Source organism: Lethenteron reissneri, chromosome 9, assembly GCF_015708825.2.
Source record: "Lethenteron reissneri isolate LAM-NWPU_2019-01 chromosome 9, ASM1570882v1, whole genome shotgun sequence".
Taxonomy (NCBI): Eukaryota; Metazoa; Chordata; class Hyperoartia; order Petromyzontiformes; family Petromyzontidae; genus Lethenteron; species Lethenteron reissneri.
Window position 1 is genome coordinate 6,530,114 of NC_083787.1, and position 25,194 is coordinate 6,555,307.

At 50.5% G+C, this 25,194-nt stretch overlaps 1 protein-coding gene across 2 annotated transcripts; it reads left to right on the forward strand.

The window, feature by feature from the left end:
- Positions 1–474: 474 nt before the first annotated feature.
- On the forward strand, positions 475–23,207 carry LOC133340499 (thyrotropin-releasing hormone receptor-like). 2 transcript variants are annotated; one of them, XM_061548798.1, is made up of 3 exons: positions 475–575; positions 4,812–5,753; positions 20,430–23,207. In XM_061548798.1, the coding sequence occupies exons 2-3, from the start codon at positions 4,836–4,838 to the stop codon at positions 21,102–21,104; spliced, it is 1,593 nt and encodes a 530-aa protein (XP_061404782.1). In that variant the 5' UTR covers positions 475–575; positions 4,812–4,835; the 3' UTR covers positions 21,105–23,207. The 2 variants fall into 2 exon arrangements, with proteins under 2 accessions (XP_061404782.1, XP_061404783.1); XM_061548799.1 differs by lacking the exon at positions 475–575 and having other exon boundaries at positions 4,787–5,753.
- Positions 23,208–25,194: the final 1,987 nt, after the last annotated feature.

The window sequence follows — 25,194 nt, forward strand, 5'->3', positions numbered from 1 at the left end:
TATCGAAAGAACCAAGAAGATGACCATGCATTTTTTTTAAATAATTTTCCCGTTAAAAAAAATATATATACCTCACTAAATCAACATCAATTCACTGAAGATCAAGATACACATTTAGCACCCCTTCGTTGAGTTTTTCTTTCTCCCGAATGAACGTGTTTAGGACGCAGGGACTGAGCACGGGAAAAAAAAAACGTTTTCATTCATTCAACAGAATTTAACCCACGTGCAGTCGCAAACCCAGCGTAATCAGAGTAATACGGGTTGGTATTATATTTGCATGAAAGCACCATCACTCACGTGCGAGCGAGCGAGAGAGAGGCAGTAGAGTCCTTTCAACTGCTGAGAGAGTGTGGAGGTAGAGGAGAGTGGCTGTGATGAGATTGGGGGGGGAGTAAGGGAGTTGGAGTGGGGGGAGAGAGGGAGAGAGCGAGAAGACAGCCAGCTGTGTTAAAAGCTCCTTCCCTGCACACACACACACAGAGAGCTTCTACCCGCATTGGATTTGGCTCTGGGCACAACAACCCCGAGGCTGTTAGAAGTGCAAAGAGTAAGCTGCGTGGAAACTTTAGAAGGTGAGTTCTATCTCTTCCCTGACATTTTCATGTATTTATTCACAACATTAACGATCGTCTCGTAACAAGAACAACGACGCTTCTGTTAACGCTCTCGTGAACGTATTGTTTTGTCGATACGTGCACGGCGGTAGGCGATTTACATGGGATTGAAATAAATGTCTGCTTTAAATTGTCGCAGGGACTATAAACAACGTGAAAACTAGACACTTACCTGGGTCGCTGTTGAAAGAAATACGTTTGTACGACGTTTCATTTCAAAGATAAATGCACAGCATCCCCCGTATCGCCGAGGCTGCTGGGGAAAGTGCTGTTAGCGAGCACCTACAGTCAGGAGTGAAACTAATTTAGAAAACAATATTTTGGCCAAAACGTCCTTAAATGTGGAAGTTTCCTATTTCCCATTGTGCGTGCAAATAGACGTCACTTAAGCGGTTTCGTGTTTATTGTCACATACGCCGATTACAAGGTGCATGCTGGCTATATCCATCAACATCTCGTGCATACGATTCAGCGCAGTTACCATAGACTGCATTTACGTTTTCATATACTGTATTCAATGCATATGGGGGTGGAGCTGTGGCGCATTGGTTAGCGCATTGCACAATGCACCCTCTCCGAGTTGAATTCCCGACCACGGATAACATCAGTGGCGAGTGATATGCGAACTGGCCCTAGGACCGACTTCCTCTCTGCTCACCAAGGCGCGTTGACCGTGGTGGTGAAGTATGGTCCAACAACCCCCAGCCACCGACAACAGCGTGGGGAAGCCTTCATCCAGCAGTGCATTGACAGAAGGGCCCTCTCTGTACGTGTTCCGCCTGTTTGTGCATGATGTATGACCTCTGTGTAAGTGCTGTCACATGTAAGAATATGATTAATTATTTCTAAGACTTTATTAAACTGCCACCATGTAACGCAGTTGTTTTTAAAACGTTGATTTTACGCATTTCAAGACTCTGTGGTCGCGAAATTGTTTATTGATTTGTATGCATACACTACCAGTGTACACTGCTGTTTTTTATACATGTTTATTATAAATCAATAGCAATATCGATGGCTCAGCGCACGAACAGCAACGTATGTACATACCGTTCCACAAGTATATATGTGTATCTCGTTTCGCCTTATATACTGTCAAGGTGAGTAATGTTAGCGAGCACCTATTAAGCAGCTTCAGGGGCATATGTGAACCGGCATGCATATCGCACCAAATACTCATTTCTGATTGTCGACCGATGAGAGGACCGAGTCTGATTTTAGACACTAATTTCCACTGTTATTCGTGAGTAGCAATCGAATCGGATAAATATAAATCATCTGGATGTTACATCTTTAGGAAATTCAAGGTCTTCTATAAATGGAACGAGCATTGGGAAGTGATCGTTGAAGCTGTTGAAGTCTTGAGCCATTGGTGGTAATTTTAGATAGATAGATCGTTTATTGTCATTGTCACCAGTACAACGAAATTAAAAATGCTCACGAGTCAGGGCATCATTCATAATTTTAAATTAAATAAAACAAGAAAAAAAAATTCCACATTGCTATGACAATGCCCATATGATTAGAGCAAGCTCATTTTGCTTGCTTACCATATACCGTAGCGTTAAATGTATCCACCATGGAAATATGGTGATGATTATGAGTAAATGTTGGATGGGATTAAACGCTTGTTTTTCAGATTCACAGCTACTCGGCATCTCCACTAATCTGAGTGTAAAGGATAATAATTTACCACCAGCTTTGCTAATCCACTGCTGGATTGTGACCTCTCCATTCGGTGTCGGTCATTGGGGTTGCTTGCCCATGGTTCACCACGCTGGTCAGTGGGGGTTGGTGATGCAAGGGGCCCAAGACTGATGCAGATATCACTGGCCACTGATATTAGCTACGGCCCGGAGTCAAACTCTGCACTAGCAAGTTCACGGCGCAGTCCGCAAATAATTGCACCGCTGCTTGCACCCTATGTTCTGAATGTTGAAGTGGCATTCAGCTGGGGTTAAAATGCAACACAAAAAACCTTGTTCTACTGAAGCACTTTTTTTTTGCGAACGCCCAGCACTGCCTTGTTGCTAAGCTATGTTTATTAAGTCCTGGGTGATTGGATGGGCTCCAGAGCTGCAGGGTCTTTCCCTTGAGAGCAGTGTTGTCTTTATTAAGAAAAGGAGCCCTCTTCAAAATTTATTGCTTAGACCACTTGAGCCATTGACCTCCAGTGGACGTAGAAAAAAAAGGAAGCACCATTGACATGAAATTTAAACCTCAAAAATGTGAACGATCTCTCTGCACCCACGTGTGGATGGGTTCTTTAATTAAAATGATCAATTATTATTAATTCGTAGCAAACAATACTCGTATGGAAATAACTTGACATTTGTGAATGTCATTGGCCATTTAAATGAGATCTGGGATTTGTGTAAAAATACAGATGACAACACAGAAATAAAACATGGTTCGATGTTGTATTACATTATTAATAATGAAAATCCTTTAGATATAAAAAACGAGTTTATCCACTACAGCCTCGTTGAGACTCTATGTCAGATGGGTCCTACATTTATGTATGATGTATGGTAAACACACTGGACTTGCAATCCAGAGGTCATCCGTGCAAAGTGCCCACCCAGAGGCATGAATGGGTCGATCGGAAGGTCACCTGCGGTGGGGTCAAGAGTGAGTACTCCCACCTCTACAAAGACGTCTGGCCATCGTGGAAGAGTAGGCCAAATCGTTTTTCGCGGGGCTCTTTAGAGCGCCACATAGTGGAGGCCCTTCCAACAGCAGTGGCGTGAGACGGGAATTGCAGGGCTGCACTTTTATCTTTGACCTGGTCCATAAATCAGGCACGAAGCTGTTGCACTGACAACCTGTGGCAACTTGTCACACACCAGACGATTGCTAATGTATGGTTTCACATCATTTGAAAGCTTTAAACTACGTCAGGCCCACGAGCGATACAGCTCTGTTTCAGATGCGACCTGGCCACAAATGATAGCTCAACGAAGTGGCTTATCGTGTGGAAATTGATAGCAGCCAAATACTCTAAACGCATGATGTCGATTCTAAATATGGAGGGAAAAACCGGAGGACCCGGAGAAAAGTCGAGGCAACCAGGGGGGGAGAGACATGCAAACTCCAAATATACAGCAGCAAGCGTCAGGGTCGGGATCGAACCCACGACCTCCTGCATACCAGGCGAGGTAGTCAACATCTCGCCACCGTGGTGCCCTGGTGAGGCGGTAAATTATGATTCCGGGTGTAACGATGCATCCATTGATTGATTCTTAAGAATAGATGTTTATAATTGGTACATTTTGTCATTTAAAGGAATAAAGTGACATATGCAACCTCTAGAGGCCGCTATATTGGCTGCAGTGTTAAAATTTTAATTAAATCATGATTTTATAACGACCCTCAATAGTGATAATTGAATCGTCGGGAGAGTGAATCATTACTCTGTGCGTAACCACACTCTTATTGGTATTGAGATAGTGCTCACCTATGCTGGTGGAAATTCCACAGTCATGTGACATGGGCCAGTAATTCTCACAGGCAACGAATATTGACTGCTCACAACGTAGTGCAGCACTCATTGTATGAATCATTTTCAAGGTGATAAATTCTCTGAATGCAATATTGCACGGGATAAAAGGACAGACTTCGTAATCTCCAATTTTAAGATGGGTGGTGGCGGCGGCGGTGGTGGTGATGATGATGATGATGATAACAAGCATGACATGATGATCTCCGTGTGATTCACCAACCCCACCTGCAGAGTTTGGGATTGGGGGTGTGTGCGAACCCGTGGTGGTTCTGGCCCATTGTGGGGACGGGGGGGGGGTCCTCAACAGAAATTAGTTTTGGCAGCTCCACTTTCAAATAATACACTTCGTGACCGATGACAGAAGAGATTGGGACAACAGATATGGATTCGAGATTCCAGAAACGTTGACAAAAATTTCATAGAGATGTAGTGAGATGCAGACGAGATCGGGATGTGAGAGATTTAATTGGGTTTAAAAAAGGTTATATTTGTTATTAGGATTAGAATTGCGAGATATTTGACGCACCTTCGTTTGTTTTCATGAACTGGGGCTCCTTGAGTAAGCATGCTTGGGGCCATACACCTCAACTTGGCTTGCTTTTATATTTTGGCCAGGGGGGGGGGATCACCGACGCGATGTCACACTTCGAGCAGGCGTGTCGACCCCCTGCGTCCCCTCTCTCATTCCATAGCCGCCGCGAGGTCCCACCGGTGGCATGGACGCCCTCGCTCCCAATTCCACGGCCACGTCGCTCGCGGGGGTCAACGCGAGCGCCAACGTCACCTTCGCGGCCCTGTCGCCGCCACCCGGCCACTACACGGCCACGTACCGCGCCGTGTCGCTCGCCCTCGTGCTCGCCATCTGCGGCGCGGGCATCGTGGGCAACGTCATGATCGTGTTGGTGGTGGTGAGGACCAAGCACATGCGCACGCCCACCAACTACTACCTGGGCAGCCTGGCCATCGCCGATCTCCTCGTGCTGCTCGCCGCCGGGCTCCCCAACGTCTCGGACAGCCTGGCCGAGAGCTGGGTGTACGGCTACGCGGGCTGCCTCGCCATCACGTACCTGCAGTACCTGGGCATCAACGTGTCCTCGTGCTCCATCACGGCGTTCACTCTGGAGCGGTACCTCGCCATCTGCCACCCGATCCGCGCGCAGTCGCTGTGTACCGTGTCGCGGGCCAAGCGCATCCTGGCGCTCGTGTGGAGCAGCACGGCCATCTACTGCCTCATCTGGTTCTTCCTCGTCGACGTGCACCCGCGCAGCCGAGGAGGGGGCGGAGGAGAAGAGCCGCGCTCGAACGTCACAGAGTGTGGCTATCGCGTCAGCCGCAACCTCTACCTGCCCATCTACTTCTTCGACTTTGCTGCGTTCTACGTGCTGCCGCTGGTGCTCGCCTGCGTGCTCTATGCGCTCATCGCCCGCGTGCTCGCCAAGGGGGCGGCCGCCGCTGCTGCCAACCCATCCTGCCTCGCCTCGCCGGCACCCGTTCCGCTCCTGCCGCCTCCTACCGCGTCGCGGACGCTGGCGACGCCGGCCGTGCCGCTCTCGCTGCCCCTGGCCGCCGTATGCTCGGGCGCGGTGCCGTCCGTCAATCGCCGGGGCAAGAGCGCCTACTCCTCCCGCAAGCAGGTGTGCGCGCGCGACCGGGCGGTGGTGGTAGTAAAAACATTAAGAAAGTAAAAAAAAAGTTGACTTATTTTTAAATACGGTTAGCTTATTTACCCAGGAAAGCCACGCTACTGGGTCTGCTGAGCTTTTCTGATTTTTTTGAGACGTTTGGCCAGAACGAGTGCTGTTGTATGTTTTTAGCCACGGGAGAAAACCGGGAGAATCCCCAGAGAGATCTCACGCAGAATGTACAAACTCCACGCAGAAAGATTCCCAGGTCAGGAATTGAACTGTGGACCTTCTTGCTGTGAAGTACAAGCGTTACCAAATTCTTAATCAGGTGAAACCACACGACAGCATTATTATGTTATGACTATGAGACATCTCCTTTACCAGTGGCAAAATATAGTAATAGGTTTTTACCCTTTCAACTGGTACAAAAACTGACACCTTTATACAAGGCATCATGTTTGCAATAACCACAACACAAGCAGTCAAAATGCAAACAAAAAGAAACAACTCTGATAATGATATGCACTTATCCCGAGCTCTCAATACTTTGATAGTGCATTGTTTTTGAGTTGTACGCCTTTTGGCGTCATCTGGTCCAACACCAATGGAGACTAGGCTCTAAGAAAAGCTGTCTCGGGTGTGGACCAATCAACTTCAAGGACAGTGCATATCATTATCATTATCAGAGTTGTTTCTTTTTGTTTGCATTTTGACTGCTTGTGTTGTGGTTATTGCAAACATGATGCCTTGTATAAAGGTGTCAGTTTTTGTACCAGTTGAAAGGGTAAAAACCTATTACTACGACAGCAACATTGTTCTATTTTCGCCTACTACTATACGCATTTGTGAGATGGCGCCTTCGGGGGTGGCCTTGCACTATAAGAATGGCGGAAATAGCAAATCCACTAAATTATTTTTATCACGAGGATACATTCCACTTTGACTTTTTCCAATTTCAGGTGACACGAGCAGATGAGTAAACGGAATGCAAGAGCGCCGGCTTTATCGGAGCCTCCTCCACCAGGCAGCCGCATGAAATCCACGCAGCTTCCCTAGAGTGCTGGCGACAATAGCGCGATAGCTACGCATTATAAACTCTATCTTCTCGTGGAGACGGCCGGGTGGCGTGAGGAACTAGTACTGTGTCAGAGCACTGAGCTGGTGATGGTGAGAGCCGGGATTTGAAAGCGTGCGGTTACCCATGATTCAACTGGATTCACAGACCAAGTGAGTTGATGGTCCCGGCTCCATTAATGACGACTGCGCGCACTGTCACGGCAAAAGGACCGCAGTGCCTGTCAAGGCGAGGGATCAAGTGGCCGGCTTCGGGCGTACACCCCCTTTGGAGTAGCATTGTCAAAAATATCGAAATAATAACCCCTGTTTATCATATATTCACCCAAAAATATGGAGGCTCAGCAGCCTTAAGCACTTGCGCTATCAGACACATTCCACTCAAAGTAATCATGAACACTCATGGAAGTAGATTTGTACTCTTCATACAGGGTAGAGTTGCTGCACTAGTTGCTATATCACAGCTATTAACGGAACACAATAGCATGCAATCAACGACCCAACGCATACACCACAAGCAACACAACACAGAGCATATAATTCCAGACGCTCAATCAACCACCTATCCACTTAATCCAAATAGCCCTGGCATCTGGGTACTGTGGGTATGCGACGTAGAATTTCCCCGAGTAGCGGGCACTCTCCCCACCAACACGCGGAGACACGTAAGGATTCCAGTCCTCTATCCCACCTTCTCCTTCACACACAGCTCCCTCCTTCATCCACAGCTCTCTTATATTCACCCACAGCTCTCTCCTCCCTTCAATTCTGCTGTACGTCCCCTCGTATCCCTACGGGCCCCCTCTCCCATTCCCTCCCTCTACCCTCATCCCCGTCTTCTCACCTCCAGTCACCGTCTTCGTTTCTCGGGGTTACTCGCGGTCACCTCGGTGCGGGGATCGAGGCTCTCGAGCGGGGTAGGGAATGCTGATGTTGCAGGGACCGTTATGGAGACTGTCACACCCTAATTGTCCCCTGTTTCGATGGCCTGGCGTAATACCGTGCAGGATCACAAAGTGTCACGTGTGGCTGCTTGGTGAGGTCCCCCCGTTGTCATAGAGATGGATGGAAGTCCGCCTTGTTTGAAGACGATGACACGAATCGCGCCCTTTCAGATGCGCTTCTGCGGCCGCCTGGAATGCTCTTTCGTCCGATATTAGGAAGCCACTGGAGCTATGCAACTTTTAAATATAGATTGAACACTCCGTTCTTTAGAACTGCTTGCTGTTAGTTTGTTGTCCTTTCTCCGCACCTCCGATTAGCACGGTTGGCTACGTACGCTGGTGCGAAATAAGTTCAACATACGTACATACATAGGTTCTGTCTCGGCCCGTACTCAATCCGTGGTGCTCCTGGCCCTGGTACTGAAGATTTGGTCACTGGAATGCTGCGAGGCCGCTTTCTCGCTGACTTAGCCCACGTGCTTGCAGCGGAGTGCCTTGACTCGGCCTCGTCAGCAACACTCCTTCTTCTTGTTGGAGTGACCGACTCCTTGAATGCCAGCACAGTCATTCAGAGCTGCAGCAGCATGTTCCGCATTTGCTGGGTTGTAAACCTCAGCTGGTGAGCGATCTCGGCCATCGGTGGAGGCCTCGTTTTTGACGGTTTGTTGTTTTTCTCCCTTCTCCCCACCTGCCTCGCCCTCTCACCTCTGGCCAGTGTGGAGAAGTAGGCCAGAGGGCTTCTCTTAGAGCTCTTGGCTCATGCCCGCAGTGGCATGAGCAATGAGCAAGAATTCGCTGGGATGCAGCTTCAGCTGCTCACAGGTTTCAACGTTTCAGTTTGATCGCCGTGCGATAACGACCTCTCACGAGGGGTGTGCGGACAAACTGCACGCCGGTGAGATGTTCATAAATAGTTCTGATACCGTTGTACGTGAACCAAGGCGGTGCACTGCCCCTCGTTGTGTGATTTTTGTCCGATTGGAAGTGCCTACACCTCGTGGCACGAAGCCGACAGGACAATTGGAATTTAATGGTTGGAAAGAGCAAAGGTTGTCTTCTGGTTCTGAAACGTGCATTTGAACGACTTTCTCGTGCCACCTGCGGATGAAAGACCCGGCACGGAGTGCGTCACTCTGCATAGCTGGAGCGGAGTGCCGACCTTAAGCTCATTTGAATGCAGTCAATGCTTTGATTCCACAAATAATGCACGCGGATATGAGTTTTTGTTTTTGTTTGCATGCATTTTTAGAAGGGACAATGAAATGTTGAAGGTCAACTTTTCAGCCAAATAATATAGGTATTTTATTATTATAATTATCGTCTATATTTACTCATTTCTTCCAGTTGATGGAATGCTTGTTTAACGGTGAGTTATCTGAGCTGTGTTCAATGCCTGTGGCTGCCCAGTAATTTCTGTAAGGTGTTAGGATGAGGGATGCAACAGGGCATCCGATCTATGGTGGAACAAAACATTTTCGTTGATTCTTCCGCTCAAGTTCCACGCAATAAATTAAACGTGTGAGAATGGATTACATTAAATTACGAGTTTGCATTTTAGACTAATCGGGCAAACGAAACGGCATGGACGGGAAAGAAAGCCACAGTGAGAAGCAGCACAAACGAGAGGGTAAAATGAGACAAAAAGTAACCGTTTATTTTAAGCGAATAGCAATCTAGAATTTTGACAATTCATCGAATCGCTGAGAGGGTGAATTGTCACATGCCTCGCGAGCGCCTCGCCATGTATCTATGTATGTTGAACTTCTTTCGCACCGTACGTAGCCAACCATACTAATCGGAGGTGCCATGACGACGATGTTAAAGATCCTGTTGCGCGAGTCACAAAAGGGAAGTCATTGTGCACCACAGTCTCCCAATTACTCACCTTGGAGTACATGTATTCTTCCATTGAAGACTGGTCTGCCTTAAGCATCCCAGCGTAAACATTCAGCATTCATTAACGAGAGAACGTGACGTTTTTCATTTGGCGTATGAATGTGTCGTACAAAATGAAAATTTATTAATTGTGCTTAATATTGTGCTCGTAAATTTATGGAATGCATTCCCACCGCATGAATGATTCCTTTGCATCACAATTGACAAAATATACCATTCATTCATAAATTAATTAATTTCATATATAAATTATATCAAAAATGTCATTAATAATGAATGAAATTCGTAACATTCTTACAGGTGAAGTACCCGTCGAGGACGCTTGACAACGGAGTTGAGGCACACGTATATTTATTTAACAAGTTGCCAGTACAGGACAGCCCTAGAGGGGGTAGCGGCCCCCTCACCCGTATAACTCAGGGAATACCCCTAGCTATCCATAGCCTATCCCCTGAGTCCTCCACTAAGAGCTAGGGGAGGCTGTCTGGCCCGACACTGGTAATCGGGCTCGGTACCCGGAGTCCCAGAGCACTGGCTCTGGTTCACGGGACCACGCCACTGGCTCGAGCCTGATCCCGTGGGGCCCTGATAAGGGCGGCGATCAGGGGGAGTCCAGGGCTCTAGCTACGACGTCTTCCGACTTCTTAGCTTAACTATAACATAACTGACTAAGCCCATATAACGACCCCTTTTTATACCCAACCCTCCTTGAGGGGTGGGGCCCCGGGGGATCGTAACGCCGAACCAGCCCCCCCCCAGGGTGTCTGGCTCGGACGTCGCAGAGGGCATCTCCCTGTGCACACACGTAGCCCCGCCCACTGTGTTTCTTTCCCATAGGCTGCCATGCATAACGGCCCTCTCTCCAACATCCCTACATCACTCCCCCCCGCATAGCTCGCAGCCGTCCCGGCTGCAACAATTTCAACAAATGAATCTTTACCCCCTGACTCCCCCCGTGTGTGCCCCATTTTTTCATTTAACAGAACGAGAATTGAACAACAACACTAACAATGCCCCTAAAGGGAGAACAAACCGACGCGCCCCCCCCCCCCGAATAAATACGAAATCCGTAGAGGCAAGATATGTACATTTCCCGGAACCCTCAGCGCACGCACAACACGCACACAAGACGCACACACACACACAGCCATAATACAACAACGCGCCAAGAGCGCCACACGAACGCAGCGTCCAGTAACAATAGCACACGAAAGTGTACCAGAAAACGCAAAAAAAATAAAAAAAATTTTCTTCTTATTTTCGTTTCGTTTTCACTTCTTGTTCGCGTTCCAGTGTTTTTATAAGAGTCTGCGCATTTTAGCGCGCGTCCTTGCCGCAGGCCCGTCACAAGGGCCAACCTCAGATGGCGGACCATTCGGTGGCCGCTGTCCCATCCGAGGCGAGTCCGCAATTGGAGTGGCGGGACCCTCGGCATCCCCCGTGAGGGATGTGCGCGAGCCCGTCATTCCGGGAGAACCTGGGGGCGGGGCAACCGGCAAGACGTCAGGTGAGATCAACAGAGGCGGACCCTCCGGGTCGGTCGACCCCTCACATGCTTGGCCCTGCGCGTGTGGAGCAGAGTCCCGCACCGCAACGAAGGGTTTTAGTCTAGAGGGGTGAACGAACCACCGGCGCCTCCCCCACTTGATACGAACGCACTGCGGTCGCAAAACCTCGACCACCTCGACGGGGCCCCGCCATGGCCGTACCAGTTTCGAGGAGGTCGCAAGCGGTACCTGGGGACAGTGCAGCCATGCCCTGTCCCCTGGCTTCCACTGCAGCACGTGCGCGCGCGCGAGTCTGAGGCGCTCATTCGCCTTTTGGCGCATGCGGGAATTGAGCATGGCAGCATCCCGCGCCTCAGTTAGCTTTTGAAGGTTAAATTTAACGTGCTCGTCCAATTTTATTTTACCTAGAGGCGCGGGGATCTGCAGCTGTGCCCGAACAGGTGGGTCATGTTCGCGACCATACATGAGAAAGAAGGGTGAAAATCCCGTGGCAGCATGGGGGGCCAATCGATATGCTGCCAGGACCCCTTGAATTTGCAAGGCCCAATTGGTCTGTGACTCCGAAACCAGGTGCGACAACATAGACGTGATGGTACGATGCAGACGCTCGACCATCCCGTCAGTTTGTGGGTGATAGGGAGAGGTACGAATCTTCTTTGTACCTAGGAGATCACAGACTTGTTTGAGGAGGTTCCCAGAAAAATTTTTACCCTGGTCGGTCAGCAGCCGCTCCGGAGCACCTTTGTCCATGACGTAGCCTTGGACAAAGGCGTCCACGATGGCTGCTGCCGACTGATTTGCCAGGGGCCAGGCCATAGGCCAGCGTGTGAAGTATTCGACCCCTGTTAGCAAATATCTATTGCCCCTAGGGGTGGCGGGAAACGGCCCCAGGATATCCAACGCTACGAGTTCGTTCACCCTGGAGACTGTGATGGACTGCAACGGCGGGTTCGACTCCCGAGCTGGTGGTTTGCGTTGCGCACACCGGGGGCATGCTGCCAGCAGATCCGTGACATCCCGTGTCATGCCCGGCCAAAAAAAATCCAGCTGGAGCGAGGCGAGGGTCTTTTGGGTACCCAGGTGGAGGAGGCGCTCATGAGCAGCCCACACCACCTTACCCCGTAACCCCGCAGGAACTACCAGCCGGTGACGGTGGGATTTACCGTCCCAATGCATGAGCAAGCCCGCGTGTATTTCCCAATTGTCGGCATCACCCGTCCCACACCCCCTCTCCCTGGCGCGACGACGCAGCGCGAGGAGGGAGGCGTCCTCCATCTGGAGGCGTCCCCACTCAATCACAGGCAACCCAAGCAGGGAATCCCTTCCCTGTTTCCCGATCTCATCGGGGAGCGATGTGTCAACATCGGCGGCGGCCGCCAGGACTGGAACCGTCATGTCCCCAGCTGGCTTGCAACGCCCCGACCCCAGGAGGCATGCGCATTCGGAGGTGGTTGGCATGCGCGACAGAGCGTCCGCATTTGTGTGGCGAATGCCCTTACGATAGGTGGTGTCAAAATCGAAATCCTGGAGGACCTCCAGCCATCGGGACAATTGTCCCGATGGCTGTTGAACCTTCAGGGCGTACTGCAGTGCTGCATGATCCGTACGGACAGTGAAATGCTGACCGTACAGATATGGGCGGTACTGTTGGATGAAGAAAACAATTGCCAACAGTTCTCTACGGGTGACACAATATTTTTGCTCCGCTGGAGACAACACCCGACTGCCGTACGCAACCACCCGTTCCACGCCATCAACCACCTGGGAAAGCACGCCTCCGATACCTGTGTTGCTCGCGTCGGTGTCGAGCAAAAACGGCCTCGAAAAATCGGGGTAAGTCAAAGGAGGAGCCTTCACCAATGCATCCCGAAGGGAGCAGAAAGCTACTTCCTCATCCCGACCCCAGTGGAACCGAACCCCTTTTGATGTCAAAGCATGTAGGGGTTTGGCAATTGTAGCAAAATTAGCGACGAACCGTCGGTAATATGAAGCGAAGCCAATAAAGCTCCTCACCTCCCCCACCGAGGTCGGAATTGGCCAGGAGCTGACACACTGCGTTTTGGCGGGATCGGTAGCAATACCCGAGCGCCCCACGATGTGCCCCAAATAACGCACTGACTCGCGAAACAAATAGCATTTTTGGGGCTTAAATTTCAAATTAGCAGCCCGCATCCTTTGGAAAACCGCCCGCAGCCTCTGGAGATGTTCGTCAAAGGTTCTTCCAAAAACAATTACGTCATCCAAATAAATCAGGCACGATTCCCATTGCAATCCAGCCAAAACCAATTCCATCAACCGCTGGAAGGTTGCCGGCGCTGAGTGTAAGCCCATCGGTAACCGGTTGAATTGGAACAGGCCGTGCGGTGTACGGAAAGCGGTTTTAGGCTTCGAATCATCGTCCAGAGGAAGCTGCCAGAATCCCGAAAGTAAATCTAGTGTGGAGAAGAATCGCGCTCCCGCCAAGGCGTCCAGCGATTCGTCCATCCGTGGGAGCGGGTATGCGTCGGCAACCGAAACCTTATTAAGGCGACGGAAATCTACGCAAAACCGCAACGAGCCATCCTGTTTCTTAACCAGGACAATCGGTGCTCCCCAAGGGCTGGTAGAGGGAGAGATAATGTCGGCGGCTAACATGTCATCGACAGCCGATTTGACATGGTCCTTTTCGGCGGGACTCAACCGAAAAGGATTTTGGCGAATAGGCGCGCTGTCACCCGTGTCAATATGGTGACGCAGCAGGTGAGTACAACCCAAATCGTATTTATTCCGACTGAAAACGTCGGAAAATTCCTTTAGCAGTGATCTAAGCCGTTGACGCTCTAAATTGGACAGGTTCGTCGATCCCGCACAAAGCGCGTCGAGCCACCCTTCATCGCCGTCCGAATGCGGGTGCGTCCGAGCAGCAGTGTCAATGTGGTTCACGGCAGGTTCCTCGCAGGGCACCGGCGTCGCGTGAGCGAGCACAGTCCCTTGGGGAACCACTACTGTCTGCGACCCGACATTGAGGACCGCGATGAAGGGGTCCTCGTCCCCCCTTACAATGGTCTGGGCCGGAATTAAATGAGGCCCATTAACCCCGGCCCTAGACGGCCCCAGCACAACACCCTGATCCCCAACACCCTTAGCGAAGGGCCTACGAAGTTTAAGAGGTACCAGCATTTGTGCCCCCGGCGGCACACGCACTGTTTTTACGACGAACGCCGGTACCGTCGCGAACGCCATCCGAGTCGCTACAGGGGAAGGCAGGAACGCCATACGTCGCCCCGACGGAAGCTCAATGCATCCTTGGTCGATCAAAATACGAATTGGCATCCTGCCCAAGAAGTCCGTCCCCAGCAGGCACGGAACTGCCAGTGAGGAGGAGACAAAAATCGGCCCCGACAATTTGATGTCCCCGATAGAAATTTGCGCTCGAATCTGTCCCACGATGCCGAGAGAGCCCCCGTTAGCGGCATAGAAAGGGACATTAACCGGTAGCAAAGGACGGCTCTGCACCGGTAGAATATTGTAAATTAGTTCCGAAATAATTGTCGCCGATGCCCCTGTATCGACTATGATGCGTACCTCCACCCCATCGATGTAACCGACCACGGCCGACGATCCCGACGCCGCGGCCACCACGCGATGGGCCAACACGGACCACCGCTCGGGCTCGATTTGAGTCCCCGCAGTGATCCGCGCCGGTCCATCGCAGCGCCCCACCGGCCCCCCGTTCGTTACGGTGCGAGAGTGTGCGACAGGTGGGTGCGTTGGCCAAACATGTGAGGTGCCGCGACTCGCCGGATCATGGTGCTGGAGCTTGGGAGGAGGAAGAGGAGGGCCGGCGTCCTGTCGAGGCGTCGTCCCCCGCTGTCGAGGAGAACGGCACCCCGAGGCGACATGGCCCCGGATGCCGCAGTTGAAGCACCGCGGGAGCGCCGATGGAGACGATGGACGGTCGAAACGCCTCGACCCGTCCCGACCCGGCCGCGCCCCCGTCGTCTGTTGCCGTCGATGGTCGACGGCATAAAGCTCTTCTGACGGAAGGGTGGCTGCAGCCACCGCACGCCCAGCCGATGCCCTGTTTGCCTTTCGCCGCTGCTGCAGAAGGTTGGCGTGGAGGAGTCGCGCAGCCTGGAGGGAGGTCATTTCTGCATCCCCTTGTGCGATGACGACGATGTCGAGGTCGTCCGCCAAGAGGAGGATCTTCTCCGCGACCATTGCGTCCACGCCGTCGTCGTCCATGCGGGGAAAGGCTGTTTTTGCCAGCGCCAGAAGACTTGTCCGGAAAGCCAGAGGCGACTCTTTTTCACCCCGCCTGCGATCGTAGAACTGCTGACGGCATTCGGCTGAAGGTCCATAGACCCCGGCCAGCAGCTGTAGCGCCATTGGTAGTGTAGCCCGCTTCTCTTTTGGCGCCGACGTGAGTGCGGCGAGCGCGTCCCCATCGAGGAGCGCCGGCAGCGCGCAAAGGGCCTCCTCGTCGGACCACCGCGCCATCTCCTGATGGGCGAGGAAGCGTCGCCGGAAGCCGCCCCAGTCACCCTCCGCACCGATGAATTCCTTCAGCGGGGGCAGTCTTTGGTGAAGCGCAGCGGTCGATGTGGACTCCCGCAGGTTGCTTTCACCTCCCTTTGGCGGTGCCTCGGCGCGACTGGCCGATGGCATCGCCTGTCGCGGCAGCGATGACGCATCCTTCGGCTGCGATGACGCTGCAGCCCCGGCGACGGCGATGTCGGAGCCGATGTCTAAGCTGGCCACGCCCCGAACAGCCGCGGCGTCCATGGCGGGAAATTCAAATTTTGAAGTCGCTGAAATGGCGGGAAAGTGCTCCGGCCGCCGGTTCTCCTCGCCCTGCGGTGGACCACCAACCCCCAACCGCGTAATGCCTTCCAGTGTGGCGGCAGCGGCATAAAGTAGCTCCGCCAGCCGTTCGTGAGCCAGTCGTAGTGCATCTGGCTGCGGCCCCTCTCCATGCTGACGTCCCGGTGAGAAGGCGCCAGGCTCCGGCTGCACCCCATCTTGTTGCTCTGTCTCGGGCTCGGCGATCTCCGCGGCGTCCTCCTCTTGTGGTACCCTGGTCCGAGCTGTATGGCGCGTTTCCATTTTTACCACTTCTGACGCCAGATGAAGTACCCGTCGAGGACGCTTGACAACGGAGTTGAGGCACACGTATATTTATTTAACAAGTTGCCAGTACAGGACAGCCCTAGAGGGGGTAGCGGCCCCCTCACCCGTATAACTCAGGGAATACCCCTAGCTATCCATAGCCTATCCCCTGAGTCCTCCACTAAGAGCTAGGGGAGGCTGTCTGGCCCGACACTGGTAATCGGGCTCGGTACCCGGAGTCCCAGAGCACTGGCTCTGGTTCACGGGACCACGCCACTGGCTCGAGCCTGATCCCGTGGGGCCCTGATAAGGGCGGCGATCAGGGGGAGTCCAGGGCTCTAGCTACGACGTCTTCCGACTTCTTAGCTTAACTATAACATAACTGACTAAGCCCATATAACGACCCCTTTTTATACCCAACCCTCCTTGAGGGGTGGGGCCCCGGGGGATCGTAACGCCGAACCAGCCCCCCCCCAGGGTGTCTGGCTCGGACGTCGCAGAGGGCATCTCCCTGTGCACACACGTAGCCCCGCCCACTGTGTTTCTTTCCCATAGGCTGCCATGCATAACGGCCCTCTCTCCAACATCCCTACACAGGGTAAGTGCTGTTAGCGAGCATCTTTTACGATCTGCACGGCACACAAGGAGATGGTGTAACCTCACCAAATCCACGTCTCTCTCGTGCAACCATGGATGCACTCGCAGTAGGCTGTCATTTCATGCCGAGCAGACCTAGGGTAGGGGTCAACAACCTGCGGTTCCGGAGACGCAACGGCGGCTCTTTAAGGACTGCTTCGTGACATTATTTATGAAGGACCACCATCTTGTATTCACCATGTGCATTGCGGCTCTTGCAATATTGAGGTTTCTTTTCTACTGAATTCCAAAAAAATGGGCTCTTCTTGTTATTTTTGTTTTGCCGACCCCTGACCTAGGAAATGTCCAGGCCAAGCTCGCGTAACAATTCCCAAGTATAAAACCAGGCATGGAGGGCTTTTCCCACATTGCAAAAGTAATACCCCATTTAGCCGTGACAGCAGTGACACAAGCGAGTATAATGTGCCTGTTAATTCCACCACACCTCGCCATCGCTTCCATCCCCGAGTTAAATGCCTGCCCTTGTCACGTAGCAACAACTGCCAAAGGCAGCTAAATGAGTCTCCCGTTGTGACAATGGCAGCACACAAACACCGGACGTGCAGTAGCCGCTGCTCAGTGTTCGACTACCCACGAGCCACCACACCTTAAGCTACGTACATTTAATTGACTGAAAACATCTCAAGAGATAGAGGACTTCTGAGCTTGGGCAATTGTTGGCACCGGCTCGACATCTGCCTACCTTCTGGCTTGCCTGCGGTTCCTCGGCATTGTGAGATCACGCGATTTGCACGAACGACGACGCGACGTGAAACTGAACGTTACTGTTACATTATTACATGTGATGTAGACTGTCGGAGCAAGTGCTGTTAGCGAGCACCTATTAAGGCCAACATGGCATACGACGGTGTGGTGTGGTGTGTTGCGAACAGCACGCCTCGCTGATTTTGTCTCTCCCGTGCTGATGTTTGCACAGCACAGCGGGTACTGTGTTTTTAAGGCTGAGTTGACCTATGTGAGATCCAGCGGAAGTTCTGGGTTTATTCGTTGCTCACATTAGCTGGAAATGAAACTCTGGTCGCCGGGTTCGTGCGCGATGCGGTGACCGCTGCGACACCGCCCCATGCGCACAAACAAGGTTCAGACCTCCTGCTAGTGTTGCCTATTGCTCAGAGAGCCAATGAGTTCCCGACGTGTGGATTAGTTGGTGTGTTACACTATGGGGCAGAGTTTCTCAGGCTCATTGCGAAGAGTTGGGACGGAAGCAAAGTTAAAATTCGACGGTTAACGCGGTTTACGTAGCACACAAAAGCTATGTAATTCAAAAGTGAAAATCTTCTTTGTCCAGCATTATGCTTGTGTCAATGGTGAAAATCCAATCGTGGCAAAAACGAAAATAATCCAAACAGCGTGTATATATATGGCTTTGAATACATTTCTCAGAATTGTCAAAATGTATTTTCGCATCCAGGTGGCGGCTCACAAAATTACCCAAATCCATCGGTGACCGGGTTAAAGTTCCAGCAGCTTAGAGCACACAATTTGGTGTAATATCAATTTCAGACTGGATTCTCAGGGTCTGCCTTGCACCTGTTGTTGTTTCGAAGCTATTGGATCAGGTGACTCGGGCAGCTGCTCGCTTATTTGTGTAGATAATAAAATAACCACATCTGCTGCTGCTCGAACTTGGATACTATATCAGGCCGTTAATGTGTCGAGAGATATCAATGTTAGCAACAATTAGGTCATATTTTACGTGGCGGTTACTCTCTGTATGATAATTATCATGGTGGCTATTGATGGCAGTTTGCGAAGGATAGTGGAGATATTTGGGAAAAGATACTGCAGATCACACAAATCTCCTGACTCCCGGCAAACCCAACTTCCTAAAGTCAATGACGATCTCCATAAATTGGAGAAATAAAATGTTCGCGCTTGGAAAAATACAAAGCATGATGGGCGGGAAACATATGCCACGTAATCCGTAGAGTGTAGTGTGTACACACATAGCTTGCCCTGGTAAAAGTAAATAATAATGATACTTTCATTGTATAGGCGGCATTCGTGCTCGTAGCATCCCGTAACGCTGTACATGAATTATATATGAGGACCAAATCCCATTTACAGCCACTATCAAGCAAATGAAAAACCCCTACTACTACTACCAAGTAAAATCAAATAAAGATGAATCAACAAATACAAAAAATTACACCAAAACAAAAAGCCAAGGTGCAGCCCTGCAACTTGCTTGCTCACGCCACTGCTGACAAACGGGCCTCCACTCGAGGAAGCGTTCCCAACCAATCGGCGTGTTCCTAACCCTGTGGGCCGCAAGGCCGTGGCACGTGATCCGTGAAACTGGCAGATATTTTTTTTTACAAACACTGGATTTTTTTGTTTGTTTGTTTACTGCCACGGTGCACTGTGAACATTTGTTGAGGGTTGACACTCGTCCGCGGGTCCAGAAAGGTTGGGGACCAATGCTGTAGAGCTGGGGTGGCCAACCTGTAACAGCCCAAGACTCACAAATTACCCATGAGCTCTGCAAAGAGTCAAGTGTAAAAAAATAATTCATTATTCTTTGCTACTGTGATAGTCCTTTTACATTATGCCCCTTCCATAGAGCTGCACGTGGTGGATTATAAAGCCGCTTGACAGTTGGCCACCGCAACTGCAGAGAGTATTTGGCCTACGTTTCCACTCTGGCCAGATGTCTTGGAAGAGGTGGAGAGGGGCCACACTTTACCCCCCCCCCCCTACACGCACACGCGACCTACTGCTCGGCTAACCGTGGCTCTACCAAATTACCCGTTGACTGCCGCCATCGAAAGAGGCGGTGGGGGAGATTTAATAAGCGTGCACCATTGTTTTCGACTGCCACGTCGGGAGATTGAACTGGCAACCGCCGGATTGCAAGTCCGGTGCGCGAACCGTTATACCACGGCAGCATCTCATCGTGTGCTGTTACGGGGGATTTTTTTTTATCACCCAGCGTGACAAATTAATTTTTCTTTGTCACGAGAATAGTGATGCATGCCTGTAATCCCATGGTGGGAAGGGGCGAGTTTGTTGGATTGCACAGAGATCAGCATCTCTGTGACACATCAGCTTGCAGGGGAACAGTGAGGGTGGATCAATAGAAGGCAGTACATAAAGTAGGTGACTCACTTACTGGCACGTACGTGGGGTTTACGTGGGGCCTTTGATTTCCATCGTACAGCCAGACATATTCAAGATGGGAATTGGCCAAATGTCCATAGCAGCAGTCTTGAAAATGAGTCTTGAGACTCGGTGAGTTGTGGGTAAAACAATTGTACGGCGAATAAATGAATTGATGCTGAATCAAGAAAAAAATAATTATTACTCCGATTCTCTTAATTTTTTTGAACAAAACATTATACCATAGGAAGTGTCTACGCAATGTATCCACGATTTCTCTACGCAAAAGAAACATTCTCAATGCACTCTGGTCGCTGTTTTTGACCGTGTCAACAATTTCTTAAATCAATGGATTACCGATTTTTCTCCAACCCGTCCCTTTCTCATCCTCTCTCCATCTGCACACGCACAACACGCAGGTGACCAAAATGCTTGCGGTCGTGGTCCTGCTCTTCGCCATGCTGTGGCTGCCCTACCGCATGCTGGTGGTGGTCAACTCCTTCGTGTCGTCGCCGTACCACGACGCGTGGTTCCTGCTCTTCTGCCGCCTCTGCCTGTACGCCAACAGCGCCATCAACCCCGTCGTCTACAACGCCATGTCACAGAAATTCCGCGCCGCCTTCCGCAAGCTGTGCGGCTGCTGCCCTTGCGGCGGCGGAGGCGTCGGAGGAGGAGGAGGAGGCCGGGGCAAACAGTCGGGACGACGGTGGCGTGGCGACGGCGGCGGCGGCGGCGGCATCGCGGGCGGTGGTTGGAGGGGGCGGCCGTGGTTCTGGTACGGCTTTCACGACGGCCGCGGTGACAGCGGGCGCACGACGTCCTACAGCCAGCACCGCGGCTGCGGCTACGACGCGCGAGACAGCTCCACGACGCGCTGCAGCCCCAGCCCCGACCGCTACAGCCTCAGCACGCAGGAGTCGGCCGCCGTGGCCGCCGTGGCAGCGGCCGCCTTCCACTGGGGGAGCGGCGGCGGCGGTGCCGGAGGAGGAGGCGACGCGCGACGGCCGACGGCGGGAGACGCGGGGGGCGGAGGGCAGGCCCGGTCCGACCACTGCCACCCGCCGCAGAGGAGCGTGAGCTTCTCCAGGGTGTGATTGCCCCACAGCTACCACCACCAACCTCCCCTCCCCGCACCCCCGTTTCCCCACCACTACCCCGTCTTCGAGTGATTTTGCTCTTGCGGAAGACGCTGAGATGTGCCGGCTCCAAGTGGAAACGGAAGCTGAGCCAGTTTGAAACCTCTGCCGGTCGATGATGAGAGCGGCTGCTGTTTTAGTCCATGTGACGGCAAGTGACGGATGCGCACGGCGCGTTCCTTGAACTCGAGTGACACGATGCGAATGTGGGAAAGGCCTGGAAGTGATTGCCAGAAGCAGCTATGTGGAACATTGACTCAGTACAAGGTCCCAGGATGCGTTTGTTCCCCAAAGTATTCCACAGATAGTGGCGTTTTCAGCAATTGCTTTCATTACAGTTGAGCGGGCAAAATGTTTGTAATGACATTTTCGCTTCTTATGAATAATATTTTTTTAAGTTTCATTCGTTTAAATCAAGTGAAAAAGGTAAATTGGTGATGAAATTACAATTGAATCGACACACTGCATAATGGCATTGCTTGTAATGTGCCAAGCAAATTAAAGGAAATAGCGGATCATGTAAGTACGTGCAATTTTAAATGCGCAATTCTTATAAGCTATGTTATCACGAGTCCATATGTGATACCTGTCTTTTAACTTGTGACCAACAGAGTATCGGTTTTCTTCCTAAACACGAAACTTCAAAAATATATATATTTTTAAAACAGCACCTAGGGACTTTTTGAAAATAAAAAAAATTACTTGTCACTGCTACCATCCAGTAAAATAAATTATTTTAGGTCACCTGCTGTTGGTGTTGATGAATGTATAGAGTGTATCTTCCTGTTCGATAGATGGATCAGTATTCTTGATTTTCACTTATACAGTTGCTCCATGCTTTTTAAGTCTTCAACCGTAATTGATGAAGTCTAAACATCGTAATTGTTTCTGGCACCCTCGTGTATATGTTAACTATTCGTGCTGTAGAAGAAATTTTATTCCGAGTATACAATATTTGTACAGATGTAATTTTCTTGCATTAATTAATGAATCACACAGACGTTTTACATGACACTGACCTCCATTGCTGTCAATCAAATCTCTGAATTAATTTCAAGGTCATAAAGCCAGTGAAGACTGTTTCTCTCAACCCTCAATGTTAGGTTATGTGGTAACCTTACATGCGTTGTGTGCATGTGTCCTCGTCTAAAAATATATATAAGAGACAAACCATACATTTTCCACAAACAAACAGATTCTATTTTATTACTTCCCTTCTACGTGACTTTACCGAAAGAACCAAGAAGATGAAACAGATGCTCCACAGATTTGACGAATCCCGACAACAATTTAAAATTTTGCACGTGGAAACGTGAAATTAAAAATCTGGCACGAGAAATTTTTGTTCCAAAATTATATTAAAATTGTGATGTGAGTGGGTGGCAGGGTGACACAGTGGTAACGTACTCTTTGGTTCTTTCGCTAAAGTGTTTGCAGCATTCCCAGCGTCGTCGGCTTATCTGCCATGCGTGCTCTACCGCCCTCCCACCTCCCTGCGCCCCGCACTACGCACCCCCCCCCTTCTCCGTATCTCCTCCGTGGCTCCCCCCCCCCTCTCTTATTTATTTAGCGTCTTGTTTCACCGCAGCTCTCTTACCCATTCCAGCAGATGCTTATGGCTGTGGTGGTCCCACCTGATGACGAGCGCCTGTGTTGCGCCCGAAACGTCGTGATTTTATTTATTTATATTTTTTTACTTTTATTCTTTTTTACCTAACGTGACTTTACCGAAAGAACCAACGAGTATGAATCCTTACAGTCACGAAAACAGTGGTAACGCTTGTGCCTCGCAGCAAGAAGGGCCTGGGTGTGATTCTAGACTCGGGGGGCCTTTTTCGTGTGAAGTTTGAAAGTCGTTCCCTTCTTCTGCACGGGTTTCCTCCGAGTTGGCTCTCAGCAAAACATCAACACACAATGTAACTGTTATTGGACAAACATCCGAATGCTGACAAATTTGCTGCAAATTACTCAATTGGGATTACAGAGAGCAGCATCGCGCTCCCCCTGGCAGGGCCCTCCTGAAAACGAGTCTTGAGATTCAGCGAGGCGTTCTTGGGTAAACGAGCGTAACAATAAAAGTAACAATCTTCTTGGTTCTTTCAGTAAAGTCACGTAGAATGGAAATAATAAAATAATAAAAATAAAACAAATTATTATATTACTTTATTATATTGTTTTATTATGTTTAATTTTTATTATTATTTTATTATTTCCATTCTACGTGACTTTACCAAAAGAACCAAGAAGATGAATCCCTGCAGTCACAAAAGCTTTAAATCGAAAAGTAACAATGTCGTGTAATTGAGAAGAATACATTTCCATTCTGGAACTCGGCAGGTAGCAGTGCATCACCCCGTGTCTGAGAACGGCTCCACGTGCATTTACAGAATGGGTGCAGAGGGAAAACAAAAGCAAGTGGGTTGTGTTGACGTACATGATTACATTTGACCCGAAGCTCTCTAATTATTAAGGTCACGTATTGCAATAAATGCACCGCGGTTCGAACACATGAGGCGGTTGACCAAATATCTGAGCTTCCCTTTTGGAAAGATACACGACCCCATACGCACCCCTCAATCATCACGCAACGATGAAATTCCTCTTTTAAACACCAGTGGGGTCAACGGTGCTTAAGCCATTAACAAGGAGACCCGAGGCAATTGAGTTGAATGTGGCACATTCCCGTGTTATTGAAAATCCTTTCATCTTAACCCCCTTGCCCGTTTTTCTGCTCCGCTGCTCAACAGAAACGATTGCCGTTTCATCCTCGTGTTAACTTTCAACGCTTCTCATTTATCTCGCAGAGGATCAAGCGTGATTACGATGATTACCCGTGTGCCCTTAATGTATTGGTGGCGTTGGCCTCTTGCTAACATGCGTTGTGAATCAATGTACTGCCAATGTCCCACTCAATCTTAATTTTTGGAGCTTTCGTGACTGCAGGAATTATTCTTTGTTTTTTTCGGTAAAGTCACTTTACCGAAAAAACCAAAGAATAATGTCCCCCTCGTCACTCGAAGCACCGTCAATTAACATAAAAACAATGAAGTTGAATCGTGTAATCAGCCACCGTTTTTCTAGTTACGCCGACAACAGGGACACATAGATGCACAGACTCTTTAAAGTAATACAGACAAATACATTGACATCGGCAGTATTAGGACATTGATACAAACAACGATTTCATTCTAATCGAATATCAAATGCAGGAATCTTCAGCATTAATGAGCATATGCTGTCAATGTATGTGATTCGTGCACCAGATGTGGAGTTTGACATTTAGCTTCGGAGGGAGGCAGTTGTGTGGAAGTCAGCGAGCGTGCAGGTTCCGAGAAGGCTGTCGTATCGCAGGATCATGAGGGCTGGCCTTGATCCAGCAGTGGATTGATCACGGCTACTGCTGCTGCTGGTGATGATGATAATGATGATGATGCTTCGATTTGAGGTTGTTCTTGTTTTACTGTCCATTGTTCTCAAAGCATGTTGCCTAGCCCACCTGACCATAACACATTCCTGCGGAGGGAGCTGGTAGGAACGTTGGGCTGCTCGGTCAATGGCCAGGGTCAACGGCGGTGTGGTGTATTCCGCAAATATGCCCGACTGTGAGGGCGGGTACAAGCCGGCGTGAGTAGGTTAAACATTGAGTTTTATAAGGGCACCACGGGGTGACCAGACCCTCCCCACCCAGCCCCACCCCTCCCACCCCCCACCCAGCCCCACCCTCCCCACCCAGCCCCTCCCCACCCTCCCCACCCTCCTCACCCAGACCCTTCCCACCCAGCCCCTCCCCACCCTCCCCTCCCCACCCAGCCCCTCCCTCCCCACCCAGCCTCTCCCCACCCTCCCCATCCAGCCCCACCCCTCCCATTTTTGAATGCACGACGGACGGACGGACACAATAATCCCCTGTGGGCTGGTGGAACCAGGAGGTTCCTACCAGTCATATACGGCATTCTCGGCATTTCAAATTGAGGAGCGATTATGGAAAATGATGTGGAACAAATCGCACACAACAGCCTCTGCACTGGCGACAAGATACCGCTCTGTG

Bases quoted from the DNA above. Each gene is read 5' to 3' on its own strand.
- LOC133340499 (XM_061548798.1), top strand. From the start codon at position 4,836: ATGGACGCCCTCGCTCCCAATTCCACGGCCACGTCGCTCGCGGGGGTC. The intron at 5,754-20,429 runs GTGTGCGCGCGC...CACAACACGCAG, and splicing joins CCTACTCCTCCCGCAAGCAG to GTGACCAAAATGCTTGCGGT.